The 27,802-nt window shown below is 36.6% G+C and overlaps 1 protein-coding gene across 1 annotated transcript; it reads left to right on the top strand.

The window, feature by feature from the left end:
- Positions 1-7,423: 7,423 nt before the first annotated feature.
- Positions 7,424-27,210, top strand: RPF1 (ribosome production factor 1 homolog). Its single transcript, XM_049616903.1, has 9 exons — positions 7,424-7,681; positions 9,168-9,224; positions 12,153-12,233; positions 17,890-17,985; positions 18,579-18,732; positions 25,395-25,477; positions 25,896-26,077; positions 26,266-26,392; positions 26,982-27,210. The coding sequence occupies exons 1-9, from the start codon at positions 7,454-7,456 to the stop codon at positions 27,021-27,023; spliced, it is 1,050 nt and encodes a 349-aa protein (XP_049472860.1). The 5' UTR covers positions 7,424-7,453; the 3' UTR covers positions 27,024-27,210.
- The last annotated feature ends 592 nt before the right edge of the window (positions 27,211-27,802 follow it).

Genomic DNA, 27,802 nt, shown 5'->3' with positions numbered 1-27,802 from the left:
TTGTGGCCTGAAACAAGACCTCTACCTTGTTTAATAGAAATTAATAGGGGTGAGGGATGTAACACTCTTCTTCAGCAGTGTTTTGTTTTGTTTTGAGATAGAGAGGGAACACGTGTGAGCAGGGGAGAGGGGCCGAGGGACAGAGAGAGAGAGAATCTGAAGCAGGCTCCACGCTCAGCAGGGAGCCCGATGTGGGGCTCGATCCCATGACCTTGGGATAATGACCTCAGCCAAAATCAAGAGTTGGACACTCAGCAGACTGAGGGATAATTGTAAGGAAACTAAATTAGTAATATCTCCTGGGGTGTACTGGCACATGGTGGAAATTTTTGGAAACATTACTTATTGAGAGGTCTTTTATCCCTAATCTCCACTTTTTCACCCTTGTATCAATAAGTAATGTTAGTGCTGATCTCATAAACATATCTTCAGTTCCTCAAACTGTTCTTCCATATCCTTACCTCTCTCTCTCCCAGAAGCCTTCCTGACTCTTGTGATGGAAATTCCAGGAAAGCTACTGGCATTTGTTACTTCCCCTAAGTGAAGCTTAGCAATTTTTCAGTTTTTGTGAAGACATAGACCAACATTATATAAGACCTCATCATCCCTATTAGAGTGTAAAGAGATAAAGGGTAAGGTGCATTTTATTTCTATTTCATCTGGTTGCTACAGAAAGAAAAAGAAAAAGGAAACTTCAGAAAAATTGAAAAGGTATGCTGATTGCCTCAGGACAAGAAGAGAAGATGTGAGAACACATTCTTTTTCACAGTGGGTCAGAAAAGAAAAAATCCTCTGTCAGAAGCAACAAATAGTACAAACTTTAGATCCTGCAAGACCCTGCCTTAGGATCCTTCATATGGTGGGTTGGTAGCTTACATCCTGCACAAATTAATAGGGTACAAGAACTTCTACAAAGCACTCCTTGGATTCCTCTGCAAGTACACTCCAAATATATTCAGGGTTTCTGATAAGATTGTTCTTGCTAACTAATGGTGGCAAAGGAAAAGTCAGCCAACTTTCAGGGTCCACAGATAAAAAAGAAAGGTAACAAGGACATGACCTAGCCCTGGGAAGTATACATCAAGAAGAGGCTCCCATCACACATGACTCCCCTGAACCCCTGTTTTTATCCCCCTGCATTGCCATCAGTGACAGAGGGTTCAGGGGGTGGGGGTGGAAGGAAGTCCCCATTCAGTGAAAATCAGAATTTCGGGTAACCTCTGCCCACCACCATAAGCTGGACAGCTTACCAATGCCAGTATTTGAAGACTTTTCTGATGAGATTAGCAGTGATTTTAACAAACGTGATTTTTTAATACTGTATAATGAAATGTGTCAACTTTTGGAAGATACGCACGACTCAGTGCACCAATATATTCCAAATGACCACTATAATGCATGATGTTACAAAGTCATGCATGGGTAAAAAATCCATTCAAAATGAAAGCTAGACCAATAGATTTTAATGTGATAGAGTACATGTAGCCTGTTGATATGATTTCAGATTACACATTGCAACTAACCTTTAAGAAACTTAAAACTTCTCAATTTTTGGTATAATATTAAAGATGAATATCCACAGTTACCTGAAAAAGCTCTTAAATATTCCTTCCATTCCCAATCACATACATTTTTGAGGCCATATTTTCTTCATGTACCTAAACCAAAATAGTATGTCACAACTGGTTAAACGCAGAAGTAGGTATAAACCAAGTTATTTCCTATTAAGCCAAACATAAAAGAAATTTGCAAAGCATGTAAAAAAATGCCACTTTTCTCGCTAATTTTTTTGTTTTTGAAAATGCAGTCATTTTCATAGAGTGTGTATATTATCATATAATGGATTTGTTATTTTTATATAAATGAATGCATATTTAATTTGTTCTCAGTTTTAATTTCTACATGGTGCATATTGATATGATCCAAATAAACAGAAGCTCTTTGGGGTTCTCAATAATTTCTAAGAGTGTTAAAGGGGTTCTGAGACAAAAAGTTTGAGAACTGCTACTCTTAAGCCAAGGACTATGCTTCATAACCTTTCATTTTAAATATTGTGTTTCTGATAATTGTGCCCAATGTTTGCTATACTTTATGTTTGTGAAATGTATAGTAGAGAATATTTTATTTCACATAGTAATTCTTTCTAAGATTATGGAAAATTAAAACATAAATATGGAGAAAAGTTAAACAGCTGAAAACAAAAGAAACAAATGAATAATCGTGTCTCTAGTCTGGGTGATCTAGTCATTACATTTGGGCTAATTTCTATGGAAAATATATTCTCAGCTACCAACGAGGGATGTACAAATGCATCTAATCTGGCTCTTTGAAGAAGACATGAGAAGGTATCATTCTAAATTTGGTGTTGATTACACAATAAGGTAGAAGTCATAGAATCTCTTCTACTTTTTGGATTTGCTTGTGTAATTGTTGGTCTCTCCCAAGTGGAGTTGTTTGATGGAAGGGAATAGTTTCTTTTTGACTGCTAGAACCAAAGGATCTGGCATGAAGTATGATTTAATAAATATGTGTTGAATGAATGAAACAACAGAAAAAGTTCTTAGACACATAAAAGCCATTCCAGGCTGTTCTTTAAATTATATTTATGGTTGTTCCATTATCAGAAACATAAGCCAGAGGCACCATATGCATTCCAAAGATATACATAAAAGCTCCTTTGATGACCCAAACAACCAGAAATCATTTTAGGAGATGATATTTTAGTGAAACTGCAATTTGATTGTGGTGTTGCTTTCCCTGGTCAAGTAGGGGTCAAGAATGTGTATCACCAGGTAAGACACATGTGGAACTATATATACTCTGGAAATATATATTTTCTTAAATGTTTTTAGTGTTTATTTTTGACACAGAGAGAGACAGAGCATGAGAGGGGGAGGGGCAGAGAGAGGGAGACACAGAATCAGAAGCAAGCTCCAGGCTCTGAACTGTCAGCACAGAGCCCGACGTGGGGCTCGAACTCACAGACTGCGAGATCATGACCTGAGCCGAAGTCGGACGCTCAACTGACTGAGCCACCCAGGCACCCCTACACTCTGGAAATATTAACAGGCAGAAAAGAATCTGTTTATCCAAATAGCTCACTAAGCTTATTGCTTAGCATCAAGTCACTCGGGAAATATAGTAAAAACTGCCCTTGTATCCTATTGCATCATGGCCGAGTTTAGAATATGCTGAAAAAAGTTAAATGCCTCAAGGAAACGATTAGAAATTATTCCAAAGGCATGATCTGAAGACTTATTTCTGGAAGAAAACTTCTGGTCTCCTAATATATTTCTAGTTTCTGGAAAGGGTAGCACATGCATTATGTCTCTTTCACAGTGTGGAGTATACCAAGATGACAGCATTCACCATACAATTATTCTTCAGGTCTTTGATATCTGAAAAATCTTCATGTTTGAGTCACTAATTGAGTTTCAGGTAGGAGGGGGTGTGGTTCTAACATCTCACAAAATTGTACTGATTATACTCTTGCTAACGTTAACTTCACAGGAAAGCTGCCACTGTGACAGTCCTATTGACACTGTGAATCCCTGTAATAACTTTTCAACCAACTTCCTGGTCAGTAAAGCCCGAGAAACAAACCTCCTTAATCATGTAGACAGCTTGAAGTCTAGAATAAACAAAAAAAGAGGATTCTCAAAATTCCTTGAGATAAGTAGTTTAAGTGCCAATAACAGCTCTTGAGTACCAATGAAAGCACCCACAGTTGACAGGCTACTTCTGTAATAGGTCTATTGTTTTTGTCAAAAGAAACTTCTGAGAGCTTTGTTTGATATGAACATTTTATTGAGCAAGAAACAAAACTCTTTGCAGAGAGATTTCAAGCTAAAAGGGGTTAGGAGCTCAGCTTTTAGCAGTTACAACTCAGTTTATAAAGCATGAATGAGAGAGTACATTGTTGTTTAATGTGTTTGGTAACTAAAAACTTAGTCTTTTTAGTGTAGTAGCACTGTGCAAGCTTAATTGTGTGCAGCTGATTAGCTGGGAAGCTACAAAGTGACACTGACTTGAAAAAAAAGCTCAAGTTTTGCTTTAGGTCAGTCAGTATTTGGGGGAAATCAGAATAGTTTAAGTGTTGGTTATGTGACTATGAGTGCTGGTTAGTCTAGAGATATTTTCAAACTGTGGCCCCCATTTTGTTTTTTCTTTAACAGTTCTTACCAACAAATTAAATGGCATAATTCAAGTTCAGGAAGCATTAGTTTAGTGTTTGTCAAACAAAGGTTTGTCAAACGTTTATACCACATTATAAATAAAACATCTTCCAATCCCAAAACTGGTACCCCTTATTCTTATGCAATGGATTAATATTTTGTGCCTCTGGAATAATTTTTGTGATACAAAGAGCTTAAGTCATATTGTAAAATAATAGATCCAATTTTGTGAACAGACTCTTGGATCATTGAATTCATCTGGTGTCCAAGAGTTTGGATCATTGAATTCATCTGGTGTCCAAGAGTTCTATTTCAGGGTATCTCATATGTCAGAATTAATACAGATAAGCAAAACATATTTATTAAATATTTAAATTGTTTCATTTTAAAACAACATATACTATATCGGGAATGTACCCTGAGAATATCAGACAATGAAGCAATTAGTGAGAAAAAGCAAATGGCCAAAATGGACATCCAGTTAAGGAGCACTCAACATGAACCACTTTTTAATACATATACTAGAATTATGCTTCAACTTTTTCTAAGCTATAAGCTACTTGAGGGCAATCATGATATCTTTTTTCTCCACACTGTTTGTCATAGTCTTTTATACCCAGAATTATAAAAACAGCTAGTTAGCAGTTATCGGCTATGTTTCTTTAGTATACATTATCTCAACAACCTACATGACAATATAATTAGCCCCATTTACAGATCAAGAAATTGAGGCTCACAGAGATTATGCGATTTAATTGAGATTTTATAGTGTCTAAGCGACTGAGCCACCCAGGCGCCCCGAGCCCACTGTTTCAATTGTACTCATTCACACTGTTCCTTTATTGAGCAGTTTAAATATATATTGGCAGAACTGATCAATGCTTTTGTGACTTCTGCAGAATATGGATTTTATTCTGATAACAGAAATCCTTTCGTTCAACTCACACAACTGTTTTGACAAACAAGCCATGAAGAAAAAATAGGAAGTCTCTATATTAATCACCTTATAATCTCATTTGTATAGTACCTCTGAATAAACTTAAGACAATTATCTAAATCCATTTCAGGATTGGGGTGCCTGGGTGACTCAGTTGGTTAAGCATCTGACTTTGGCCTAGCTCATGATCTCGCCATTCCTGAGTTCGAGCCCCTCATCAGGCTCTGTGTTGACAGTTCAGAGCCTGGAGCCTGTTTCAGATTCTGTGTCTCCCTCTCTCTCTCTATCCTTCGCCCACTCACACTCTCTCTCTCTCAAAAATACATAAACATTTAAAAAATAATACATTTCAGGATTATTTTGTGTTCTTATGAGGAAAGTATATATTATATGTAGGGAAATAAAATATTAAGACTAGAAGACATTTCCAAAATACTTTTGCAGTCTATATTTTTTAGATAAAGTTTGGTTTGTCTCCTCTTGCTTCCCCCTCCTCTCGTTCTTGATCTGATTGTTCCTCTTTAGATGTTACATAAAATCTTATGACTTACTGCAGCCAAACCAAAGTATGTCAGTAATTTTAGAGCTCAACATCTTTTCCTTTCTATTATATTGCATAATTCAGTTTTGTATCTAAATATACTGACTTTAGTTTTCTAATCACGATTTTGGACTTGTGGCTTCATAGCAGGTTTTGTATTCTGGAAGATGAAGTTTTGATGTTTTCAACATCCTGCATAAAAGAACTTAAATGGGTAAAAAATGCAGTATGGACATCAAAATATTGGATTATCAAAACATTCAATGTCAATATTTAAACATATAATTTCAAATTAAGGCAGTTTCTGGAAAACTAACTCCTAACAGTAAACCAAAAGGAAGTATTTTGCCTCTGTTTAATTTTCATGAAATTAAAATGAAGAATACAGAAAAATTTAACCATTGGGGAAACATTTTCTTCCCTTGGCTCTTATGACACTCTCTTCATTTTCCCTTCTCACTCTCCTTTACTGGGTCCTCCTTTTCTTTCCAGCTCTTTTGCAGGATCGTTCCAGTGCTCAGTCCTTGGTCCTCTTTTTTTTTTCAGTTCTTTATCCACACTCACTGTAATGATTCAAAATACTATCTATATTCCAATGACTCCTACATTTTTATCTCTAGTCCATACGTTTGTCTCCTGCTGCAGAATCATATATCCCAACCAACAACAACAATCAGTTGACTACTAAGTGCCTCAAACTCAATTATTTCCAGAACTGAAATCTTGATCTTACCCTTCAAATTAGCTCTACCTTAAGTCTGTCTCATCTCAAATGATGATAACCCCATCCTTCCAGTTGCTTAGTTCAAAAGTCTTGGGGTCATCTAAACTCTTCTCTTTCTCTCATGCACTTCATTCAATCATCAGGAACTATACCTTGCAAAAGAATCTGATCACTTCTCACCACCTCCATTAGAACCACTCTGGTTCAGGCCACTTGTCATTTCTCCCCTCCTTCACTTTCCTTCCCCTAAAGTCTATTCTCCAAAGAAGGGCCTGGATGATACTTTCAAAATGTAAGTCAAATCGTGTCATTTCTTTTCTCAAAATCCTCCAGGAAATGTGCATCTCACATAAAATAAAAGCCAAAGCTCTTACAAAATCTTACACAATCTCTTACTTCTAAATCCTTCCCCTACCCACTGTCCTCCTTTCTCATATTACTCCTGGCTTCCACAGTTTCCCAAACGTACCATGCTTGCTGCAGACTAGGAGTCTTGGAATTGTATGTTTCCGTTGCATGGACAGCTTTTTTTCTAGATAAAAGCTTTACTCAGATGAGCAGCTCTTTTCTCAAATAACTGCATAGTTTATGTGTTACCTCTTTCAAATCTTTGCTCAATGTAACTTTTTCCAGAAGGCTTCTCTAACAATCCTATTTAAAAGCTGCAACTGCCCCTCTACCCTCTCTTCTTCCTTTATCCTGTTCTATTTTTTCCTTGCCATGTGTTACTTTATAGCTCATCACACTATTTGTGTGCTCATTTCAGGTCTTTCTCCAGTAGAATGTAAATTTTATACAGCAAAGACTGTTTTGTTTCAGTATTTTGAGGATTCGGCAGATAGCAGATGCTTAATAAAGACTTCTGCGAACTCATCACTCCACTATTCATACAGCTGGGCAGCCCCCCTAAACTTTCCTCAAAACTAAATTTCAGCACCTTCTAAAACTGCTGAAAATCACAAAGTAGTCCACGTTTTTCTTTAAGAACTTCCTGACCCCGGAAGTAAAAGACTAGGTAAGGGAGTCGGAGGGGTAAGCTATTTCCGTTTCCGTACAGACACTACGGGGCAAACACCATGGCGAAGGCCGGGGATAAGAGCGGCACTAAAGGAAAGAAAGGCCTGAAGCGGAAAGCAACCGCCGAAGAACCTCAAGAGGCCGCAGTCGCTGAGGATGGGGCGACGGAAAGCGGGGTCCAACCCCCGAAAACGGCTGCCTTTCCCCCAGGCTTCAGCATTTCGGAAATTAAGAACAAACAACGGCGACACTTAATGTTCACGCGGTGGAAACAGCAGCAGCGAAAGGTATGACGGGGCCGAGGCTGCAGGGCGCATGCGCTGCATCCGCGCGCGCGCACGACTGTGGGGAAGGGAATAGCACTTGCGTGGTGGCCATGGCTTGGCGTCCCGGAGGCGGTAATTAATCTAGAAGGATGACGCTGACGTTCTAATGTCCTGGTCCCCTCGCACTGCTTTGGGGATTCTGTCTAGGTTCAGCTTTTTGCCTGAGCGACGAGCATTCTCTTCCTTTCCAGCCCCTGCCTACGTTCCCTGGCTGAGAATGAAAGCAAGAAGTCCCGCTCTCCTAGCAGTGAAAAAAAAAAAAAAAAAAAAAAAATCCCCCTCCTGACCTGGAAGGAGAAAGTCTCCCATCTCTGTGCTTCGACCCGTGCACCTAACGTTGGCAAATTTCTAGAGCCTGTAATACAGGCAGTACGTGAATCCAGTGATGCTTTTCTGATTCCTGGGCAGCAACTCTTACCTAAAGTATTTCTGTGAAGTTTCTGGTAATTATATTTGTAGCGTTGTCCTCATACTGTTCTAGGAGATAAACAGGTATGAGGAGATAAATAAAGCTCAAGATCGCCGTGCCTATTTGTGGTTACGTTGCACTCGGAAGCAAGCATTTGTTTATTCTTGTACATCATAAAAGTTCCCGCACATAATATTTTTACTTGCCTGTCTCCTCTTATTGGATACTACATCTTTTGAGGCCCTGAATAGTGCCTTACTCATAAGCGCCAGAGTGCTTTTGGAGTACGTAGAAAATCTAACTCATTCTGGTGAGCGCGTTTGCGGGAAAGGCCTCCTCGAAGACTTCTTAACACTATAATCTGAGATTTGATGTATGGAGGGTCTATAGGCGTTGGGGGGGAGGGCGTGGCCGGGAGAGCACTTTCTGTGTGTGTAAGTGAGCATTCTGTTCAGAAATTTCCAGCAGGTACAAATTTACAGTACAAATGTAACTCACTTTGCAAGTCCTTAATAATTTTAAAAGCATATTTTGATTGTAAAATTTATGAATAACTAATGGTGGTTTATTGGAAGCAATCTGAAAACGCATCTCCCATTCTCATTTACTTGTAGTATTTTCCAAGAGAAGCAACCGGCATAGCCATCATGGTTTTCTTTAGAATGCAACTTGTTAGGAATGCAAAATAAAACAGCCACAAAAACGTATTAACTAGTTTAGATGGGCGTTTCACATTTTCACTTAATTTGAGGCTTTATAGTAAGATAAAAAGTAAAAAGGCAAACTTTAAATATTCATACTTGCCAATTTCAGTTTTTTGAAGGAGAAAGACCTTTGTTTATTGATTAGCCAGCTTATTTGGTTTACAATCACTTTGGTATGAAAGTCTGTGTCAGGGTGTTTGCTTTAATGCGTTACAAAGATTGCCGAGATAAAGTGGCCGTAGCATTAGTAATGTGTAGTTTCAGTATGTGTTTGTGATATAACTGGTGGTTTCTCAATATTTTTCTGTTTTGTTTTTTTTTTTAAACCTTTTAGGAAAAGTTGGCAATTAAGAAAAAACTTAAAAAAGAGAGAGAAGCTCTTGGTGATAAGGTAAATAACATTTTTAGCCACCTGCTTTCTGTCTTATGTTGAGTAATGCTCCCTTATGTTTATGTTGTATCGCTTTCTTTTAAAACTTACTATAGGGGCGCCTGGGTGGCTCAGTCGGTTAAGCGGCCGACTTCGGCTCAGGTCATGATCTTGCGGTCCGTGAGTTCGAGCCCCGCATCGGGCACTGTGCTGACGGCTCGGAGCCTGGAGCCTGCTTCGGATTCTGTGTCTCCCTCTCTCTGACCCTCCCCCATTCATTCTCTGTCTCTCTCTGTCTCAAAAATAAATAAACGTTAAAAAAATAAAATAAAAAAATAAAAAAAAATAAAACTTACTATAAAATATTTCCAATGTATAAAAGATATGAAAATAAAATAACAAACCCCTTTCCATTCATTACCTAGCTTCGAAAACATTGCATTAGCAAATAATTTTCGAAGTCCTTTGGATGCTTCTTACCGATTGCTTTCCCCTCCAAAGCTAACCACTTATGAAATTGCCATTTTCTTGTTCCCATGCATTTCTTTCTTACCTTTAGGTTTGTGTCCCTAAACAATGAACACAATAGTGATGTTTTGCATTTTTTTCAAAATTTCGTGTAAATGGTATGTCTACTTTAACTTGCTTATTTTACTTAATTTTACGTGTTTGAGAGATAGGGACTTATCTTTCTGACTTTGGAAAGCTTTTGGGGAAGCTTCCCAGTTTAGGCCTGTGGTTGGAGTTTTTGTGACTTGAAGCAAAGGCTCTTGGGGAAAGGCAGGATGCAGCCTGTTCTGTTGTAGGATTGAGGTGTGTAGGAATGAAAGCTGATACAGAGGATATTAACCCTTTGAAGACTGAGAATGGCACGTGGGAGGAAAGTGAGATACTTGGATGGACTATGGCAAAGTAGAGAGTAAAGATAATACATCCAAAAACGATTTGGCTACTTTTGTGATATTGATAAGAAATGAAGCCTACTGAAAATTTTTAAAAGAACTGCTAAATACATCCACAACTAAGCTGTTTTCCTTTAATTTAATTTTATTTATAGCTAGTGTTAGATTTTGATTTATGCTTGCAAAATTTTTAGAACATACAACTCTTCCTCCTCTACTGTCTCTTAAGATAAGGTACCAAGGAATGATAAGCATTTTTGAGGAAAATGAAAAATGTAAAGATTATATGCAAACTAAACACTCTGCCTTTTCATGCCTTCTCTTAATAGGACTAGGTTAAATCACATGAAATTGCCAGTTTTAGACTGTTTTAACCTGCAGAATTCTATCAGCAGTTATTCTCTTTTAACTCTCAGTAATCAGCCAGTTATAGCAAATATGCCAATCACCTTTGGATATATCACCATTCTTGTTTTTGGACTGAAAAAATGAATTCCTAGAACTGCCTCCTTTAAAAAATTACTTAAAACTTAATATTTGTTTCATAGAGTAATAAGAAATGAAATCCTAAAGAGTTTAGCAGTTCTTATTTCTTCCTATCTCTGCTAACATTCAAAACCATATGTTTTGAATTTGTTTTAGTCAGTATATGCTTACAGTTCTGTATTCCTGCTCTGTAGCATTTCATTTACACAGTTTTTTTTGGTCTAAGCTGAGTATACATGATTGCCAATTCTAACAATATTCCATTATGTTGAAGTGTCACAGTCTTTACCCTGTTTTTGGATGTTTGCTGTATTTGCTGTTCATAAATTGCTTTTCTCTTTCATACCTTACCATAAATGCCTCAAACTGGAATTACTAGTTCAGCAGATAGATTTGTAGCTTTGGTTATTTATTTCTGGTGTTTTTTAAATTTTAATTTTAGAGAGAGTGTGCATGTATGCATGCCTGTGGGGAGAGGGACAGAGAGAGAGAGAGAGGAGAATCCCAAGCAGGCTCCATGCTTAGCGTAGAACCCCACACAGGGTTCAATCCCTAGTCCCTGGGATCATGACCTGAGCTGAAATCAAGAGTTGGGCGCCCAACTAACTGAGCCACCCAGGCAACCCTTGTTATTTATTTCTGAAGAGCTTTCTGAAAGCATTGGAACAAAGCTCCATATATATGTACCTTCGTACATTTGACTCTTGAACAACATGGGGTTTGGGGTGCAGAATACCAACTCTACTCCTGCACACGTGAAAATCCCATACCCTACTATTGGCCTGAAGTCTTACTGATAACATAAAGCGAATTAACACATATTTATGTGTTATATGTATCATATACTCTATGCTTACTATAAATTTTTTCTTAATGTTTATTTTTGAGAGAGAGAGAGAGAGAGAGAGAGAGACAGAGCATGAGCAGGGGAGGAGCAGAGAGAGAGGGAGACACAGAATCTGAAACAGGCTCCAGGCTCTGAGCCGTCAGCACAGAGCCCGACGCAGGGCTCGAACTCACAAACTGTGAGATCATGACCTGAACTGAAGCTGGACGCTTAACCGACTGAGCCACCCAGGCGCCCTTGTATGCTTACTATAAAATAAGCTAGAGAAAATATTATTTGGAAAATTATAAGAGAAAATACCCTTATAGTATTGTACTATAAAAAATGCACATATAAGTGGGCCTGCACAGTTCAAATCTATGTTGATCAAGGGTCCACTATAATTTTTCCAATCTATTTGATATTTTTCTTAGTGTATAATTACTTTGATCGCAGTTTATTCTTTCTGCTACTTCTGAATGGTTTTAGACCATTTCATTCAGTTAGCAATTCTTCCAGTATGTTTAGGTCTCTGCTTAGAGTTAAAAAAAAAAAAAAAAAAAACTCTTACTCAGTATTATTATTAGGATTGATACAGCAATGGAAATGAGGAACAGATTGAGGCTTTGGATTATTTACAGATTTCTGTTACTCTTCCCTAACCCAAATGCAAAATTATTAACGTAAAATCCTTCTAAAACTTAATCTGTTTTGTTGTTTTTTTTTTTAATTTAGGCTCCACCAAAGCCTATACCAAAGACCATTGACAACCAGCGAGTGCATGATGAAACTATAGTAGACCCTAATGATGAAGAGGTAATGTTGGAAGTCTTAAATAAATTTGGATGACCACATTTGACAAATTATTTGTTCATATGTTGATATTTAACATATCACCATGGCTGGTGAAGTTGTATAATGGACTGATTCAGCTATAATGTTGGTATATTATTTGCTATAGATTGTTTCATAACTGAATTTCTCAATAATGCTATAGGAAAAACTCTTGATTCTACTCATTTTATAGAAATGTATTATATTTTATGACCAGGTAAACTTTTTGTCATTTAATTTATAGTACTTCTGTTGTTTTTAATATCATTTGAAAAGCATTTCTCATTATAGAGTTTTATAGTACTAGAAATTTTGATATAAGGATAACATTTGATATTTTTTGTGTCCTCATAAAACTCTTGGTTTCAAGATAATCATCCGCTTGTCACTTTTCACATTTCCTTTTAAATAGTTTGTTACAGTATGGTGAGAGAAGCAAGTTTTAAATTTTTTTTGTGTGTGTGTAGGGAATTTGGTTTTGGTTATGTTTGTTTGCTTTCAAACCGTACTATTATTGACATTCTTTCCTATTTCCTCATATAGTCATTCATTCATTCATTCAGTCAGTCAGTCAGTCAGTCTTCTAGCAAATGTTTATTGACTGCCTGCTGTGTACTGGGATCTGTTTTAGGAACTTGGCATCTGTCAGTGCACGAAGCACCGTGCCACATATACACACAAAATATCAGCCTTTTTCTGGGCTGTTGGTCAGTTTGGTCAGTTTGTCACTGTATCACTTCTTTATTTTTATAATTACTTATCTTCATGGTAAGTTTATCTATTAGAGCAAGATGCCCCTCCCCACATCCATCCTCAAATCTCTCTTCAGGAATGTTCATTCTCTTTTTGGACCTTTGGTCTGCCATATAAAATTATAAAAATTGTATTAAAGTAGATCATTCAGGGGATCTATTTATATATTGCTCTTTTTAGGTCTTTAAAAATGTAATTCTGTGAATTTTATAATTCTCTTCATGCAAGGTGTACATATAAATCTTTTTAGAGCTATTGATGGCTATCTTATGTTTTTTATCAGTGTAAATCCCGTCTCATTGAGAATTGTTTTATTTGCTGATTTATAAAAATACAATTGATTTTTGGACTGTGATCTTCTAAACAGTAGATCACCTAGATTCGTCTCCAATAATTTGTCTAAATATTGTTTTCATTTCATGTTTAGCTAATCATTTCTACAAATAACTTTCAATCCATTAATCATTTATTTCTTTTGTGCTGACTAGAGCCTCCAGCATAATGTGAAACAAATAGAAAACGCAATAGTGGCATCTATGCCCTGGTCCTGGTTTTAAAGAGAATACTTCTAACATGCCATCTTTAATGTTTATGTCATTAATGGTAGATTCTCCTTATATGTTAAGGAAAATCTATTTCTTTTTTTGCTGTGGGGAGGGGGGTGTTTGTTTTATCATGAATGAATGTGAAACATTATCAAATGCTTTTTCTGAAAATAGAGATAATTATGTACTTTTTCTGCAAATATTGAGATAAATATGTAGTTTTTCTCCTTTATAGTACCAATGTAGGAAATGAAATGGATCTTCTAATGTTAAATCTCTTTTGCATTCTTGGGGTAAATACAATTTAATTACAATGTTTTATCTTTTACACGTTTTGGTTTGTCAGTACTTTGTTTAGAATATGTACATCTATGTTTATAAGTGAGACTGCAGAAATGTCCCTTTCCATTCCTAATATTATTTATTTGGGCTTTTCACCAGAGATACATCTATTTTGTTACTCTTTTCAAACTACTTTTTTCTTTGATCATCTCTTGAAATTTTGTTTTCTAATTTATTTATATCTCTCCTTATCTTTATAATTTATTTCCTGTTACTCTGTTGAGTTTATTCTTCTTATTTAACTCATTTTTCATCTTCCTTTCTATTTCTTCCTTTCTATTGTGAGCACTTAAGGCCACAAAATTCCCTGTAAGTACCACTTTTGGTATATCCCACAAGTTTTAAGATGTGTTTCTACATTATTATTCAAATCTAAGTATCTCCTTTAATGGGAGATTTGTTCATTTCTTCTGGTAATTTCTTTTTTTTTTTTTTTTCTTTGCTTGACTTTTATTTCATTGTTTTCCCTGGTTCTTATTATATTGTTTATTTTACTTATTTAAGGTTTCATTTATTCTTCTTTTTCTAGTTTCTTAAAATGGAAGCTTACATTACTGATTTTATACTTTCTTTCTTTTTAATATAATCTGATAAAGCTATCATTTTCCTCCAAAGCACTGCTTTAGCTACATCTCATACCTTTTGATATGTTTGTTGTGTTTTCATTTTCATTCTGTTCAAGATATTTTCTAATTTCTCTTGTTATTTCTTCTTTGGCTCATTGATTATCAAGAAGTGTGTTGTTTAATTTCCAAATATTTGAGGATTTCCCACATATATTTCTGCTGTTGATTTCTAATTCAATTTTATTGTGGTTCTGGAACATACTCTGTTTGATTTTAGTCCTTTTCAAGTAAAGAACTGTTCTGTGTTTTAGGGTAAGATCTATTCTTGAAAATGTTCTGTGTTCCTTTGGAAAATGTATATTTTGCTGTTTTGAAGTATATTAAGAGTTGTTTTAAGTTGTTTGATTGTGGTGTTCATGTTTTCTATATTCTTGCTGAATTTTCTATCAGTTACTGAGAGAGGAGTATTGAAACCTCAAACTATAATTGCTGAATGATTCATCTCTTCTTATTCAATTGACCCTTAATCCAGTGTCCCATATTGCCCCATCCCTTCGATTGTCCATAGCCATATTTCTTAATGTCTATTTTGTTTCATATACACATAGCCACCTAAACTCTTTTATGGTTACTGTTTGCATGGTATATCTTCTTTTTTCATGTTTTACTTTCTTCATTTCTTCTTTTTACTTTCAGCCAGTTTATATCTTTGAATTTAAAGTGTCACTTACAGGGGCATCTGGGTGGCTCAGTCAGTTAAGTGTCAGACTTCAGCTCAGGTCATGGTCTCATTGTTTGTGAGTTCACGTCCCACATTGGGTTCTTTGCTGTCAGTGCGGAGCCTGCTTCGGATCCTCTCTCCCCACCCCTACCCCTGCTCTCTCACTCTCTCTCAAAAATAAACATTTAAAAAATAATAATAAAGTGTCACAGATGTTGCTTTTTTTATTCAGCCTGACAATTAGTATGTATTTTTTTAATTAAAATTTTTTTTTAATGTTTATTATTTATTTTTGAGAGAGAGAGGGACAGAGTGTGAGTGGGGGAAGGGCAGAGAGAGAGGGAGACACAGAATCTGAAGCAGGATCCAGGCTCTGAGCTCTCATCACAGAGCCCAACGCAGGGCTCAAACCCATGAACTGTGAGATGATGACCTGAGTACAAGTCAGACGCTTAACTGACTGAGTCACCCAGGCACCCCTGACAATTAATATTTAATGTTAACTATTGATGCAGTCATATTTACATCTGCCCTTTTACTTTTTTTCATTACATTTTATATATTTTTTTAATACTTTTTTTTAATGTTTATTCTTGAGAAAGACAGAGACAGAGCATGAGTAGGGGAGGGGCAGAGTGAGAGAGAGAGACACAGAATCTGAAGCAGACTCCAGGCTCTGGGCTGTCAACACAGAGCCCGACACAAGGCTCAAACTCACAAACCGTGAAATCATGACCTGGGCTGAAGTCAGACGTTTAACTAACTGAGCCACCCAGGTGCCCCACTATATTTTATACCTTTATTCTGTTCCTCCTTGACTTTCTTTTATATTAAAAAAATATTTTTATTATGCTATTTTAACACCTCTTAATCTTTTAAGTTATATATTTAAGGGTTTTCTTAGTAGTTTCTGTAGGAATTACAGCATGCATCTTTAATTTATCACAGTGTACTTCCAGCACATACTGACATGATTCTGGTAAATACAGCAGGTTTCCACCAGTGTAGCTTTGTTCCTTCACTCTTGTTCATGCTGTTGTCATATATAACATTTGTCTGTGTTATAAATCCAGTGTTGTAATTTCTGCTTTAAAATATCTCATTGTTGGGGCTCCTGGGTGGCTCAGTCGGTTGAGCGTCCGACTTCAGCTCAGGTCATGATCTTGCAGTTTATGAGTTCCAGCCCCGCGTCGGGCTCTGTGCTGACAGCTCAGAGCCTGGATCCTGCTTCGGATTCTGTGTCTCCTCCTCTTTCTGCCCCTCCCCTGCTCAATGATCTGTCTCTCTGTCTTTCAATAATAAATAAACATTAAAAAAAAAATTTTTTTTAAATATCTCATTGTTTTTTAAAAAAAGAAATTAAGTTACACATACAACACACACAAAAAGTCTTTTATAGTTAACTTCGTGTTTACCATTTACAGTGCTTTTCTTTCCTTTCCTTGGATCTAAGTTACCATCTGATGTCATTTTCTTTCAGCTTGTAGGATTTCCTTAAATTTTTTTTTTTTTTAGGTTTGTTTATTTATTTTGAGAGAGAGAGTGGGTGTGCATGAGCATGAGTGGGGGAGGGACAGAGAGAATCCCAAGCAGGATCTGTGCTGTCAGCACAGAGCTCTAAGTGGGGCTCGGTCCCACAAACGGTGAGATCTTGACCTGAGCCAAAATCAAGAGTTGGACACTTGATTAACTTGAGCCACCCAGGCACCCCGGGAGATTTTTACTCTTATCTTTGGTTTAAAGTATTTCTTTCAGGTTATTTGCTTGGGGTAGAAATAGATCCCAGGCTTTGAAGTTTGGTGAAATCATTCTGACCTTGGTAAAAGTATAACTTCCTTGGGAGCCCAGGAGCAAGGCCCACAAACATTAAAAGTTGAATTTCCTTTAACAGCACTGTGTCTCTCCTTGTTTGTTTGATTGTTATTTTTAACCTGCCTCCTGAGTGATTGTCCTTGTGTTTGTGTGGCTCAATCGTAAGCCAGTGATTCAGGCAGAGATTGTGTTGAGATACCTTGAGCCTCTGAGCCCCTATCAACTGAGCTACCTGTGGGTTGAGGACTGCATTCAAAGTTACAACCAGTTTTCAAGTCTCCCTCTTTTGTGTGCACTGGTTTTTTAGGTCTCTCCCATGTATAGTTCAGCTGTCAGCCAGGGATTTGTAGAGAGATTATCTCAGCTTCTCTATGGCTCTTACATTTCCAGAGCTCTCCTTTAAATTTCTGGCTGATCCACACCTACCCTCAAGTGGCCCAGTTAACTTTAGACTGGCAAAGCTAGGGTTTTCAAACCCACCTCTCCCCAAATCCAGTTTACCACCTTTGATTCAAGATTGCTGGTTCTTGCCTACCATCAGACCCGAAGTTGATAAAGTTACTATTTTTGTAGCCATGTTGATGGAAGAAATGGAATAGCTCTAAGGAAGATTCCTGATGTTCTTGCCCACAGCCCTAGCCATTTTTCAAGAATAAACACAGCTCAGTTTGTGTCTTGAAATTGTTTTTGACAGTTTTTTCCAGTTTTATACTTGTATTCTACAGGTAGAAAATCACCCAACCTCTTTATGTCACCATTAATATAAGTCCCTCCTGGCCGTCTTCAAATCCCCTATCAGCCAGGAAGGAGGTCAGTGTCATAGGATACTGCTGGAGCTACTTTTAAAATTCTGGCCCAGTAGAGTGTTTGATATAAAATTATCCTTTTTCTGTTCACAGGTTGCTTATGATGAAGCTACAGATGAATTTGCTTCTTACTTCAACAGACAAACTTCTCCCAAGATTCTCATCACAACATCAGATAGACCTCATGGGGTAAACATATCTATCAGTATAGTTAACGAATTCTTAATTTTCTTACATTACTTAGACTATTTAAAAGAACTCTTTTCAGAAGATCTGAGTTAATTAGTAATTTAATAGATAATGCCTGTGAGTAAGCTAAATAAAATGAATACTGGTGATGTGATGTAGGTTCTCTAAGCATGATTCTTCAGGATAGGGTTTATCAACCTCAACACCATTAGCATTTGGGGCTGGGTAGTTTTTTATTATGGGGGTTGCCCTGTTCATTAGAGGATATTTAGCAGTATCCCTGGCCTCTACCAACTAGATACCACTGCCAGCTGTCCCCTACTATTACCACCAGTCATAACCACCAAAAAATGCTTCTAGATATTGTCAAATGTCCTCTAGTGGGGCATAATCACCCCCAGTTGAGAACCACTGCTTTAGGATGGTCAGTCTTTGATAAAGGATTAAATACTGTTCAGATTTCATTTTTTTCCCTACCCTTGCTCTTTATTAATAACACATATTAATCATTGCTCCTTTCCTTATTAATGTATACCAACTTAAAATTTTTATTCCTTTTCACCTCAGAAGATTTCTGTTGTTTTGTTTTGCAGAGAACAGTACGACTCTGTGAACAACTCTCCACAGTTATACCAAACTCACATGTTTATTACAGAAGGGGATTGGCTCTGAAAAAAATTATTCCACAGTGCATTTCAAGAGATTTCACAGATCTGATCGTTATTAATGAAGATCGTAAAACACCAAGTATCCTTTCTTTATTAAAGTTTTCCTGTCTCACCTTCACCCCCTTTTAAAACATATTTAAAAGAATAAGGAAATGTTTTCTATAACTTTCAGAACATAATTTTTTAAATGAGAAAATTATGTATATCCAAGAATCTATAAACTATTTTTTTCATTTAGCAACTATTCACTCAAGCAAATGCTATAGGCAAGACATTACTTTAGTCCTTAGTAAAAGATGCAGAGATAAACAAGAGCTTTAGGGAGTTCATAATCTAGTAGGAGAAAACAGACATGTAAACTAACAAAAATGTAGAGTGGGTAGTACAGTTAAAGAGAAATACAGGATACAGTGCACACTCTGGTAAAAATCTGCCCTGGGGATATCAGGGAGGAAGGACTTGACCGGAAAAAATGCTTAACTCAGTATGGTGAATATGGGCGAATGAGGTGAATAAGGCAGAGGAAGAGTGCCCAGTGCAGAGAGACCATTTGTAACGGCAGAGGCATTAAGGAGCAGACCCAGTTGGGGATCTGCAAGTAGTTTGATATGGGTATGTTTTATGTTACCAGAGGTGGTATCACAGGATTACATTTTTGAGGCAGATATGAGCCCATTTTATGTATTTACTACTGTTTCAGATGCCAAGAATACTCTATCCTTTTTCTGTGAGTCTCAGATCCTAGGTGACTGTGTCACTTGAAACCAAGGTATTTTTTCCTGTTTGCAGAAATGAGATCATATAAAGAATGCCTGTATTTGTTGTTGTTGCTGTTGTTTTACTTATTTATCAAATTGTGGCTGTGAGATCACTAATTTTAAAGATGATCAACTGAATGGGTCAAATTCTTAAAATTATTAAGGATTCATAAAAAATGGGGACAGGAGTTTCCTGCTGCCAGGATAACTTTTTTTTTTTTTTTTTTTTTAATCAATGAACACTGCTTTAAAAAAAATGGTGTCAAAGCTATTTTTTAAAAATCTAGATAACTTTTATGGTTTTTACTATTTTCAATAGAAGTTAAAGACGTTATCCACTTGTACGAGTTGCTTTCTAGAGACTAAAATAGACTAAAGCTAGCTTTGTAATGTGATGTTTTTTTGGCCATATTATAAGTTGGCTTGGATTGTGGGTTAATGTACCAAAATGACTAAAATCTCTTGAATACTTAACTATTCCAGAAGAGGTCTGTTTTTAAAAATGTAGTTGCTGCCTTCTTAAAACTACCTCCCAAAATAAAGTGGCAAGGTCTGTGTTCCTCTTTTATTTTTGGCAGTTAAAAAAACCATCATTATTTTAAGGCTGCCAGCAGGTATTCATCAATTGAATAAACATTGTATCCTTGTTTTATCTGAGCTATTTTATATGGATACTGCGTTTCGCTTACACCATCTATTGCCTTTAGAAAGCTATGTTCTCTTTTCCTTATAAAATTGTATTGTCTTTTTACTCAAAATGTATTAATATTTTTCTGATTACCATATTGGACACCTTGTAGGGTAAGTTAACCATTAGATCATTAAGTTACCATCAGTACACAGACCAAATTTATATTAAGGAAATAACTAGGCTAATGAAGTAATCCAAATATGAGATTGCTTCTCCTATACACGTAAATATATATGCACACAGGTGTGTATGGGTGTCCCAGGATTATAAATTTTGAGTATAGAATTATGCAGCAGTTTCTAAAAGTCCTAATGAATAGAGTTTGTATCAGTATAATCCTGCCTAGATGTTGATTTTTATAATTTCAGAGATATTTCATTTTCTTTTCTAATTGATATATAGTAATGAGTTAATGGGAAATTATTGGTGAAACAAGCTAGGAAAGCAGACCTCCTAAATTGCTTTTGTGTTCTCTGTTAACAGAGAATGGTCTTCAAGACTAATGAGGACATTGCTGGGGGGGCCCTGGAAGTCCATCTTGGATAAAAAGTTTGTAAGATAAGGCCTAGAAATTCTGAATAAGGTCAGATATCCTGGCTTCAAAGACTATGTGCACAAACTTGTAAAGGAGACTTTGCTACTCTGGGGGAAGATATATGAGACAGGCAAGTGGAGGAAGGAGGGAGAAAGAGGACTGCTGGTTAATATATGCCATGATCCAGAAAAAAACATGTCAAATAATTAAAGGGAGACTAATTTGTAAGCACATAATAGAAATGGTGTATGATTCCTAGGGACTTAACATGGGCTTACAAATAACAAATCATGACCCCTAATGATGACACTTGGAGAAAACTTGAAAGAATTGAGGATGTACAGCCTTTGGGAAATTACAATATGGGGCATGACAAGATACAGAAGGGCTGCTGTGTAAGAGTAGTGCCAAATGGTGGGAATGGCTTATAAATTTTCAACTTAACTCTAGAAAAGAGCTTTGTCAACTATCTAAACTGAGTCTGGTGGCTTTGGGTCAGGCAGATGTAATGTTAAATACAGACTTCATTACGTGTGACTTTTGTCAAGTTTTTTAGCCACTTGGTTTCCTCATCTTTTAAAATAGGAAATGATACCTAAATCTTCAGGTTTCCCACAAAGACCACATTAAATGTATTATGTTTCTTTTTTTAATTTTTTTTTTTAATGTTTATTTACTGTTGAGAAAGTGAGACACAGAGTGTGACCAGGAGAGGGTCAGAGAGAGAGGGAGACACAGAATCTGAAGCAGGCTCCAGGCTCTGAGTTATCAGCACAGGCCCCATGCGGGGCTCAAACTCACAAATGGTAAGATCACACATGAGCTGAAGTCAGGCGCTTAACTGACTGAGCCACCCAGGCGCCCCTAAGGTATTATATTTTTAAGGCATAATACCTTAGTCCTGGTGTGGGCATTTTAGTAAATGTTATGGTATAGGGAAAAGCACGGAAGCTTTTCCTGGAGACACCTAACATCTTCTATTGATTATTTCTAAATGGAAATTTGAGTTAGGTACGTCCTTGTCGTGTACTTTTGGCAGCTTGTAGGCTGTTTTGCTTTCTTGGCCTTTGGGGACTAAAAGTCCTTTTTGCCTCAGTCATCATAACAAAATACCTCTATGCATTAGGGCTTGGGCACAGGTGTAGTCCCACCTGTTTTGATCTGCCACCTAGCTCTGAAATTTGAGCTTATCTACCTAACCTTTCTCAACCTCTTTTCATTGTTACTAAAATAGGGATAATGAACTCCTATTCTTCAGGATTTATGTTAGGAATTTATGTTAGGAATAAGTAAAGCTTTTTGTACAATGTGGGTACGTAGGAAAGGATTATTTTGGATTTTGTAGTTTTGACAAACCACAATTGAGTTGCAATGTCCTAGAAAGTTGGGGATCTGCAATTTGTTTGATATTGCAGATTTGATTTAGGTTGGAAGTGTTGATTTAGGTTGGAAGAAATTACCTTTACCTCTCTTAGCTCCCATGAGTATGATTTTTTTCATTGTGCAAATGATCCAGAAATACTTTTGGCTGTACCTCAAGAAGTTGAACCTGTGATAAATTTTTGAAAAGAAGGAAATTTTGAAAAGAAGGAATTCAAACATTACTGATAATCTGATATGTGGTAGGCACTAGTATTTATCAGAAACAAATGTATCTTCCAAAAGTTAACAGATTAGTTGGGAAGAAAGTCATTTACATAATTATAACTCAAATCAGTGACAAGTGCTATATATAGTTAAGTAACAGTGACAGCTGAGATTTAAAGCTTAATGTTAACTGTGTAAAAAGAGGTGGCATTTGAAGTGATCCTTAATAACAGTACTGCCCTTCTTGGTCAAGCTTGCGTGACCAAGGCGGCAAGCCCTTCCCCAGTAAACCAACAGAAACCCCTGCCCATACCACATCTCCCTATCTGATTGCTCCGCAGGGCTTCAGTTCTAGTGGAAGTAGTATCATGTCTCATTTGATAAGCAGATCAGAGCACACCTAGTTAAAATTGACCACATTCTGGCCAAGTGTACTAAACATTGCCCCCTGCAGGCAAGGCCAGCCTCTGCAGATGACTGGCCTGAAGGATAGAGCAGCCAAAACACAACAACTGAGCGCACACAGCACACACGAGATATTCCCTGAAGTGCCAGGCCGTGGACATTATGGGACCTCTTCATAAAGCCATTACTCTCAAAAGCAGGAAACCTAAAGGGCTTTTCTAACACAGAGAAGAAGGCAGAGACCTAGAAAAAAAAATGCCAAGACAGAGGAATTAATCCCAAGTGAAAGAACAAGATAAGTGAAACAGATATAAGTAACATGTCTGCTGGAGAATTTAAAGCAACAATCATAAGGATACTCACTGGGGTTGAGAAAATGAAAGACTCTGATCAAAATCAAAAGCAGTCCAACACCAAGATACATTGTAATTAAACTTGCAAAATATACTAATAAAAACATCTTAAAAGCAGCAAGACAAAAGAAGTCCCTGACTTAACAAGGGAAGACCCATAAGGCTAGCTGCAGCTTTCTCAACAGAAACTTGGCAAGTCAGAAGGGAGTGGCATGATGTATTCCAAGTGCTGAATGAGAAAAATCTACAGCCAAAAATAGTCCAGCAAGGCTATCAGAATAGAAGAGATAAAAGAATTTTCCCAAAAACGGGGAAGTTCGTGACTATTAAACCAGCCCTGAAAGAAATATTAAAGGGAGTTCGTGACTATTAAACCAGCCCTGAAAGAATTATTAAAGGGAACTGAGTAGAAAAATCTCCAGAAACGATGACAAAACAAGTATTAAATGGCACTAAAGGCATATCTGTCAATAATTTCTCTGAATGTAAATGGAGTAAATACTCCAATCAAAAGACAGGGGGAGTGGGTGCCTGGGTGGCCCAGTTGATTAAGTAAGTGTGTGACTCATTAATCTCAGGGTTGTGAGTTCAAGCCCCGCATTGGGCTACGCACTGGATGTGAAGCCTACTTAAAAAGCAAAACAAAAATAGGGTGTCAGAATGGGTAGAGAAACAAGATCCATCTATGTGCTGCCTACAAGAGACTTATTTTAGACCTAAAGACACGTGCAGATTTCAAGTGATGAAAGACTTGGGATGAAAGACATGGGATGAAGAAACATTTATCATGCAAATGGATGTCAAAAAACCCAGAGTAGCAGTACTTGTATTCGACAAACTTTTTAAACAGAGTGTAATGAGATGAAGAAGGGCACTGTATCATAATATAAGGGACAATCTAACAAGAATATATAACATTTGTAAATATGCCCCCAACATGGGAGCACCCAGATATATAATAGTCATAAAGGAATTCACTGATGAAGTGAGCCTTAATGGAGGAGTTAAATATTGCAGGTGTTTCAAATAGCATGAACAAAAGTACATGATAGGATTAATATGTATGGTGTATAAGACTGTGTCAGTGTCTACCAGTTAGGAAACATGGGGAAGGCATACAGATTAGAAAGGTGGTTTGGGGCCACAGAGTGTTACAGTGATGTTTTTACTCTGTAGATAAGCTGCTGTGAGAGTATTCTGAAATTAGGTACAGTTATCAAGACTCAAGGTATCTAGTTTGTTTTTCAGTTAGCACATGAGAAACAGTGGTCCAGATACAATGAGTCACATCCCATAGCCTACTATACAAACTCGATTTACCGTCTGTATTAGAAATGTACTTGGAATGGTGGGAGAGACGTCAGGCCAGCAAGGATCCTGTTTTAATCTAGTTGGAAAATCTCAAGGACCTCAACTAACAATAGCAGTAAGGGTGAAGAGGAAGTTATGGAAGTGAGGAATTTGAGGGTAAATAGGATTTGGCAAGGAAGGGAAGGAGGAGGAAGTTGAAGATAACCATAGTTTTTAATCTGGGTTAATGGGAGAATGTTGATACTTTTATCAAAAATGGAAACCTCTGTTTTGTAAAACTGTGTGCAGTTAGATTTGAAATAAGTAGTCTGATTATGACCTCCTTTTAAGGTTCAGTATTTGGAAAAATCAAGTTGTTACAAAAATTTGAGGAATGTTATCTTAGCTAGCTGCATTCCAGACTTTTAAAGCCCTAGCACTGCTACCCCTGCTGATTGTAGGTGGGGCTCTTATACTTCATTTGTAGTTGAGAGTGTCTAGCACCAAGTCTGTTTGTGGTAGACAATCAGTAAATGGTTATTAAATAGTTGATTCTAATTTGTGGCACAGTAATCCCAAGAGTAAGAGCTGGTCTTTTGAGAAACACTAATAACCTTGATTTTAAGAAGAGAGCCGAGTCTCTGGTTTATGGGACAATATTTCAAAGCTGACAGCATATACTTACAAATGTACAAAAAATGTACATACAAATGTGTAAGTATGCATTTTTAGGGTTATAAGGCCTAAACATTATACTAGAATTCCATCCGGTCTATCATTCCTAGTAGGGTAGTGTATATAAGCTCTTTGAAGAAACCTACTTTGTTGAATATGCAACATACCCTCTTGAGAGTGATGAGGTATTTATCATACCATGAAGAGACAAAGTGGGACTACTATAGGGGGACTAATAGAATGTATTTTTCTGAAATATTTGGGTTGACTTATGGTCTTTAGTTTTAGGTATGGTAAGAAAATTTCTTTTTACCCAGAGAAATACATGTATCTACCTGTTCATCTAGCTACAGAATTTAGGAGCCTTTGGACATACACAGGATCAGTTACTTATGCAATTTAAGATTTAAATAACCGAGTTCAGTGTGTTCTTAGCTTTATGAACAGATGGATTAATTCTAAGTCACTTGCCCAGTGGCCCAACCGCTCATTTTAAAATGAGCAGTGTTCGTTTACGTAAAGAAATTAAGGTAAGTTTTATGTGTTCCTTAATTGGCATTGGTCTCCTTGCAGTTTCTGATTAGTAAACTCTGTAACTTATATAGATCTAATTGCTTTTATAATGGCCTTTGCTTTCCTGGTTAAAGCAAGTTTTATCTACCAGTAGTTTTCTTATGAGATTGTAATTGAGTTATGGCAGACAGGCAATAATAGCCTTCATTACTCCGAAACCAGTTTCTTTTCTAGTAGGACTTTTTGGTACAACCACTACATGTTAAAGTTATTTTAGAAGTATTCTATTTCATGGAATTGATAAGTTATCTGTGGTAATTGATCATTAAGAAAGATACCTTTAAAGTTTATCAGTTTGTCAGGTAAATTCTGAAACTTGAACTTGCAATAAGGATATTAATTCCTTAATGTGATTTTTTTTCATAATTTTTCTAGAGAAGAGGTAAAGACCCTACAGAACACGTACCAGAAATAATTTTGAATAACTTCACAACACGGCTGGGTCATTCTGTGGGACGTATGTTTGCATCTCTCTTTCCCCATAATCCTCAGTTTATTGGAAGGCAAGTTGCCACATTCCACAATCAACGGGACTATATCTTCTTCAGATTTCACAGGTGAGGAAGGTTCTTTAACTCCATGGACTCTGATTTCAATTATGAAATACATTTTCAACATAAAATGTTTTCTAATGTATTGTGACAAGTATTGTAGATGAGAAATAAGTATCTTTTGAATTCTGTCACATTAAAGAAATTACATTTGGCTTATTCAGACTGTTTTCCCTAATTCTTTATCTTTGAAGGTACATATTCAAGAGTGAAAAGAAGGTGGGAATTCAGGAACTTGGACCACGTTTTACCTTAAAATTAAGATCTCTTCAGAAAGGAACCTTTGATTCTAAGTATGGAGAATATGAATGGGTCCATAAGGTATGTGCCTTATTCTTTGAAGAGCCATTTATATCATTTCAAAAGTATAGAATGAGAAGGAAACTTTGTACTTTAAGCTTTGAGTGCTTATACCTTATGTTTCTGACCTCCACGAGCTTGAAAGAACCAATCTCTGATAAGGTATTTGGGTCTGATGACTAACACTGGTTCATTTGAAGTATCCTAAATTAGATCAGTGGTCCTCAAAGTGGGACCAGCAGCATCACCTAGGAACCTGTTAGGAAGGCAAATTGTTGGGCCATAGACCTACTCAATCAGCAACTTAGGGGCCTAGCACTGTTTATAAGCGTTACGATTCTGCTGTATGTATGAAAACTACTGCTATAGAGGTTTCGTAGAAGTTTGGAGATCATTTTAAGTCCTAAATGAAAACTTAAATATTTTAAAACCCATCTCTTTTCTAATAAGCAATATTTCACCTAAGTATTTACTTTAAAATTTTATATTTCATTACACACACACACATACATATTAGAACAGTAACTTCTAAAGACTATTCAGTCTCAGAGATGGACCCAGAGGTTTTTTTTAGCATTGTTTACTTTTTTTTTTTCCTTCTAATTTTCAGCCCCGGGAAATGGATACAAGTAGAAGAAAATTCCATTTATAAAGTACTGAAGGAATAGTATTGGATTGTGCTACAACAGGGCCTCTTGGATTTCAACTCTGGCATCTTTTCAAAATGGCATCTACTGGTTGGGTTTCATAAACCTTTCATGTCTGGACAAGTGCCATGAATTATCTTTCACTGTTTATGTAGCAAATACAAATAAAAGTCATTTTGGTGAGTTTAGAAATTGCAGTTTAGGAGTCCTAAAATTTAATTCTCTAATTTCTAGGTATTGTGAATAAGTTGGAATCAAGATTCAAAGTAAGTTTCTCATGTGTACTTTCACGGAACATTCGGTCTAGAGAAAAAATACAGTCCTTGGTAGATACTGTGTAACCCAGGGGCTTTCTACCAGAATAAACTTGGATCTGGCACATCTTTGGAGGCCAGGTTTCTGGGATATTTTAATATTTCTTTAAGCCTTTCAGAATGGCAAATTTTTAAAGCAAAATGGTTTACCAAGGACTTAAGGCAAAATTGCAAATTACTGAAGCTAATCTTCAGTTCCATTTTTCTTGGTACTTTGTACCTCATTACATTGTACTGTAATATTCCACTCAAGAATTGTGTAAAACTGAAGTTTTTGACATCTTCTAATATTCCCAGGTCTTTTCTCTACTGTCCTTATTAGGAGAGCAGTCTATTAAGTAATTAATTTTTAGGTGTAATGGTAATACCCTACACAAGGGAGTTTTTTAGTATTTCTTATTAAATACTTTTATTAAAACAAAGTTAATCCTGCAAATAACTCACGTGTAGAAACTAGTATTAGCAGCCTC

This window comes from Panthera uncia (genome assembly GCF_023721935.1).
Source record: "Panthera uncia isolate 11264 chromosome C1 unlocalized genomic scaffold, Puncia_PCG_1.0 HiC_scaffold_4, whole genome shotgun sequence".
Taxonomy (NCBI): domain Eukaryota; kingdom Metazoa; phylum Chordata; class Mammalia; order Carnivora; family Felidae; genus Panthera; species Panthera uncia.
Note: the sequence above shows the minus strand (reverse complement) of the source record. Positions and strands in the feature narration are given on the sequence as shown.

Coding starts and splice junctions, on each gene's coding strand:
- RPF1 (XM_049616903.1), top strand. CDS start 7,454: ATGGCGAAGGCCGGGGATAAGAGCGGCACTAAAGGAAAGAAAGGCCTG. Junction 9,225..12,152: donor GAGAAGCTCTTGGTGATAAG/GTAAATAACATT, acceptor TTTTTAATTTAG/GCTCCACCAAAGCCTATACC. Junction 12,234..17,889: donor TAGACCCTAATGATGAAGAG/GTAATGTTGGAA, acceptor TTCTGTTCACAG/GTTGCTTATGATGAAGCTAC.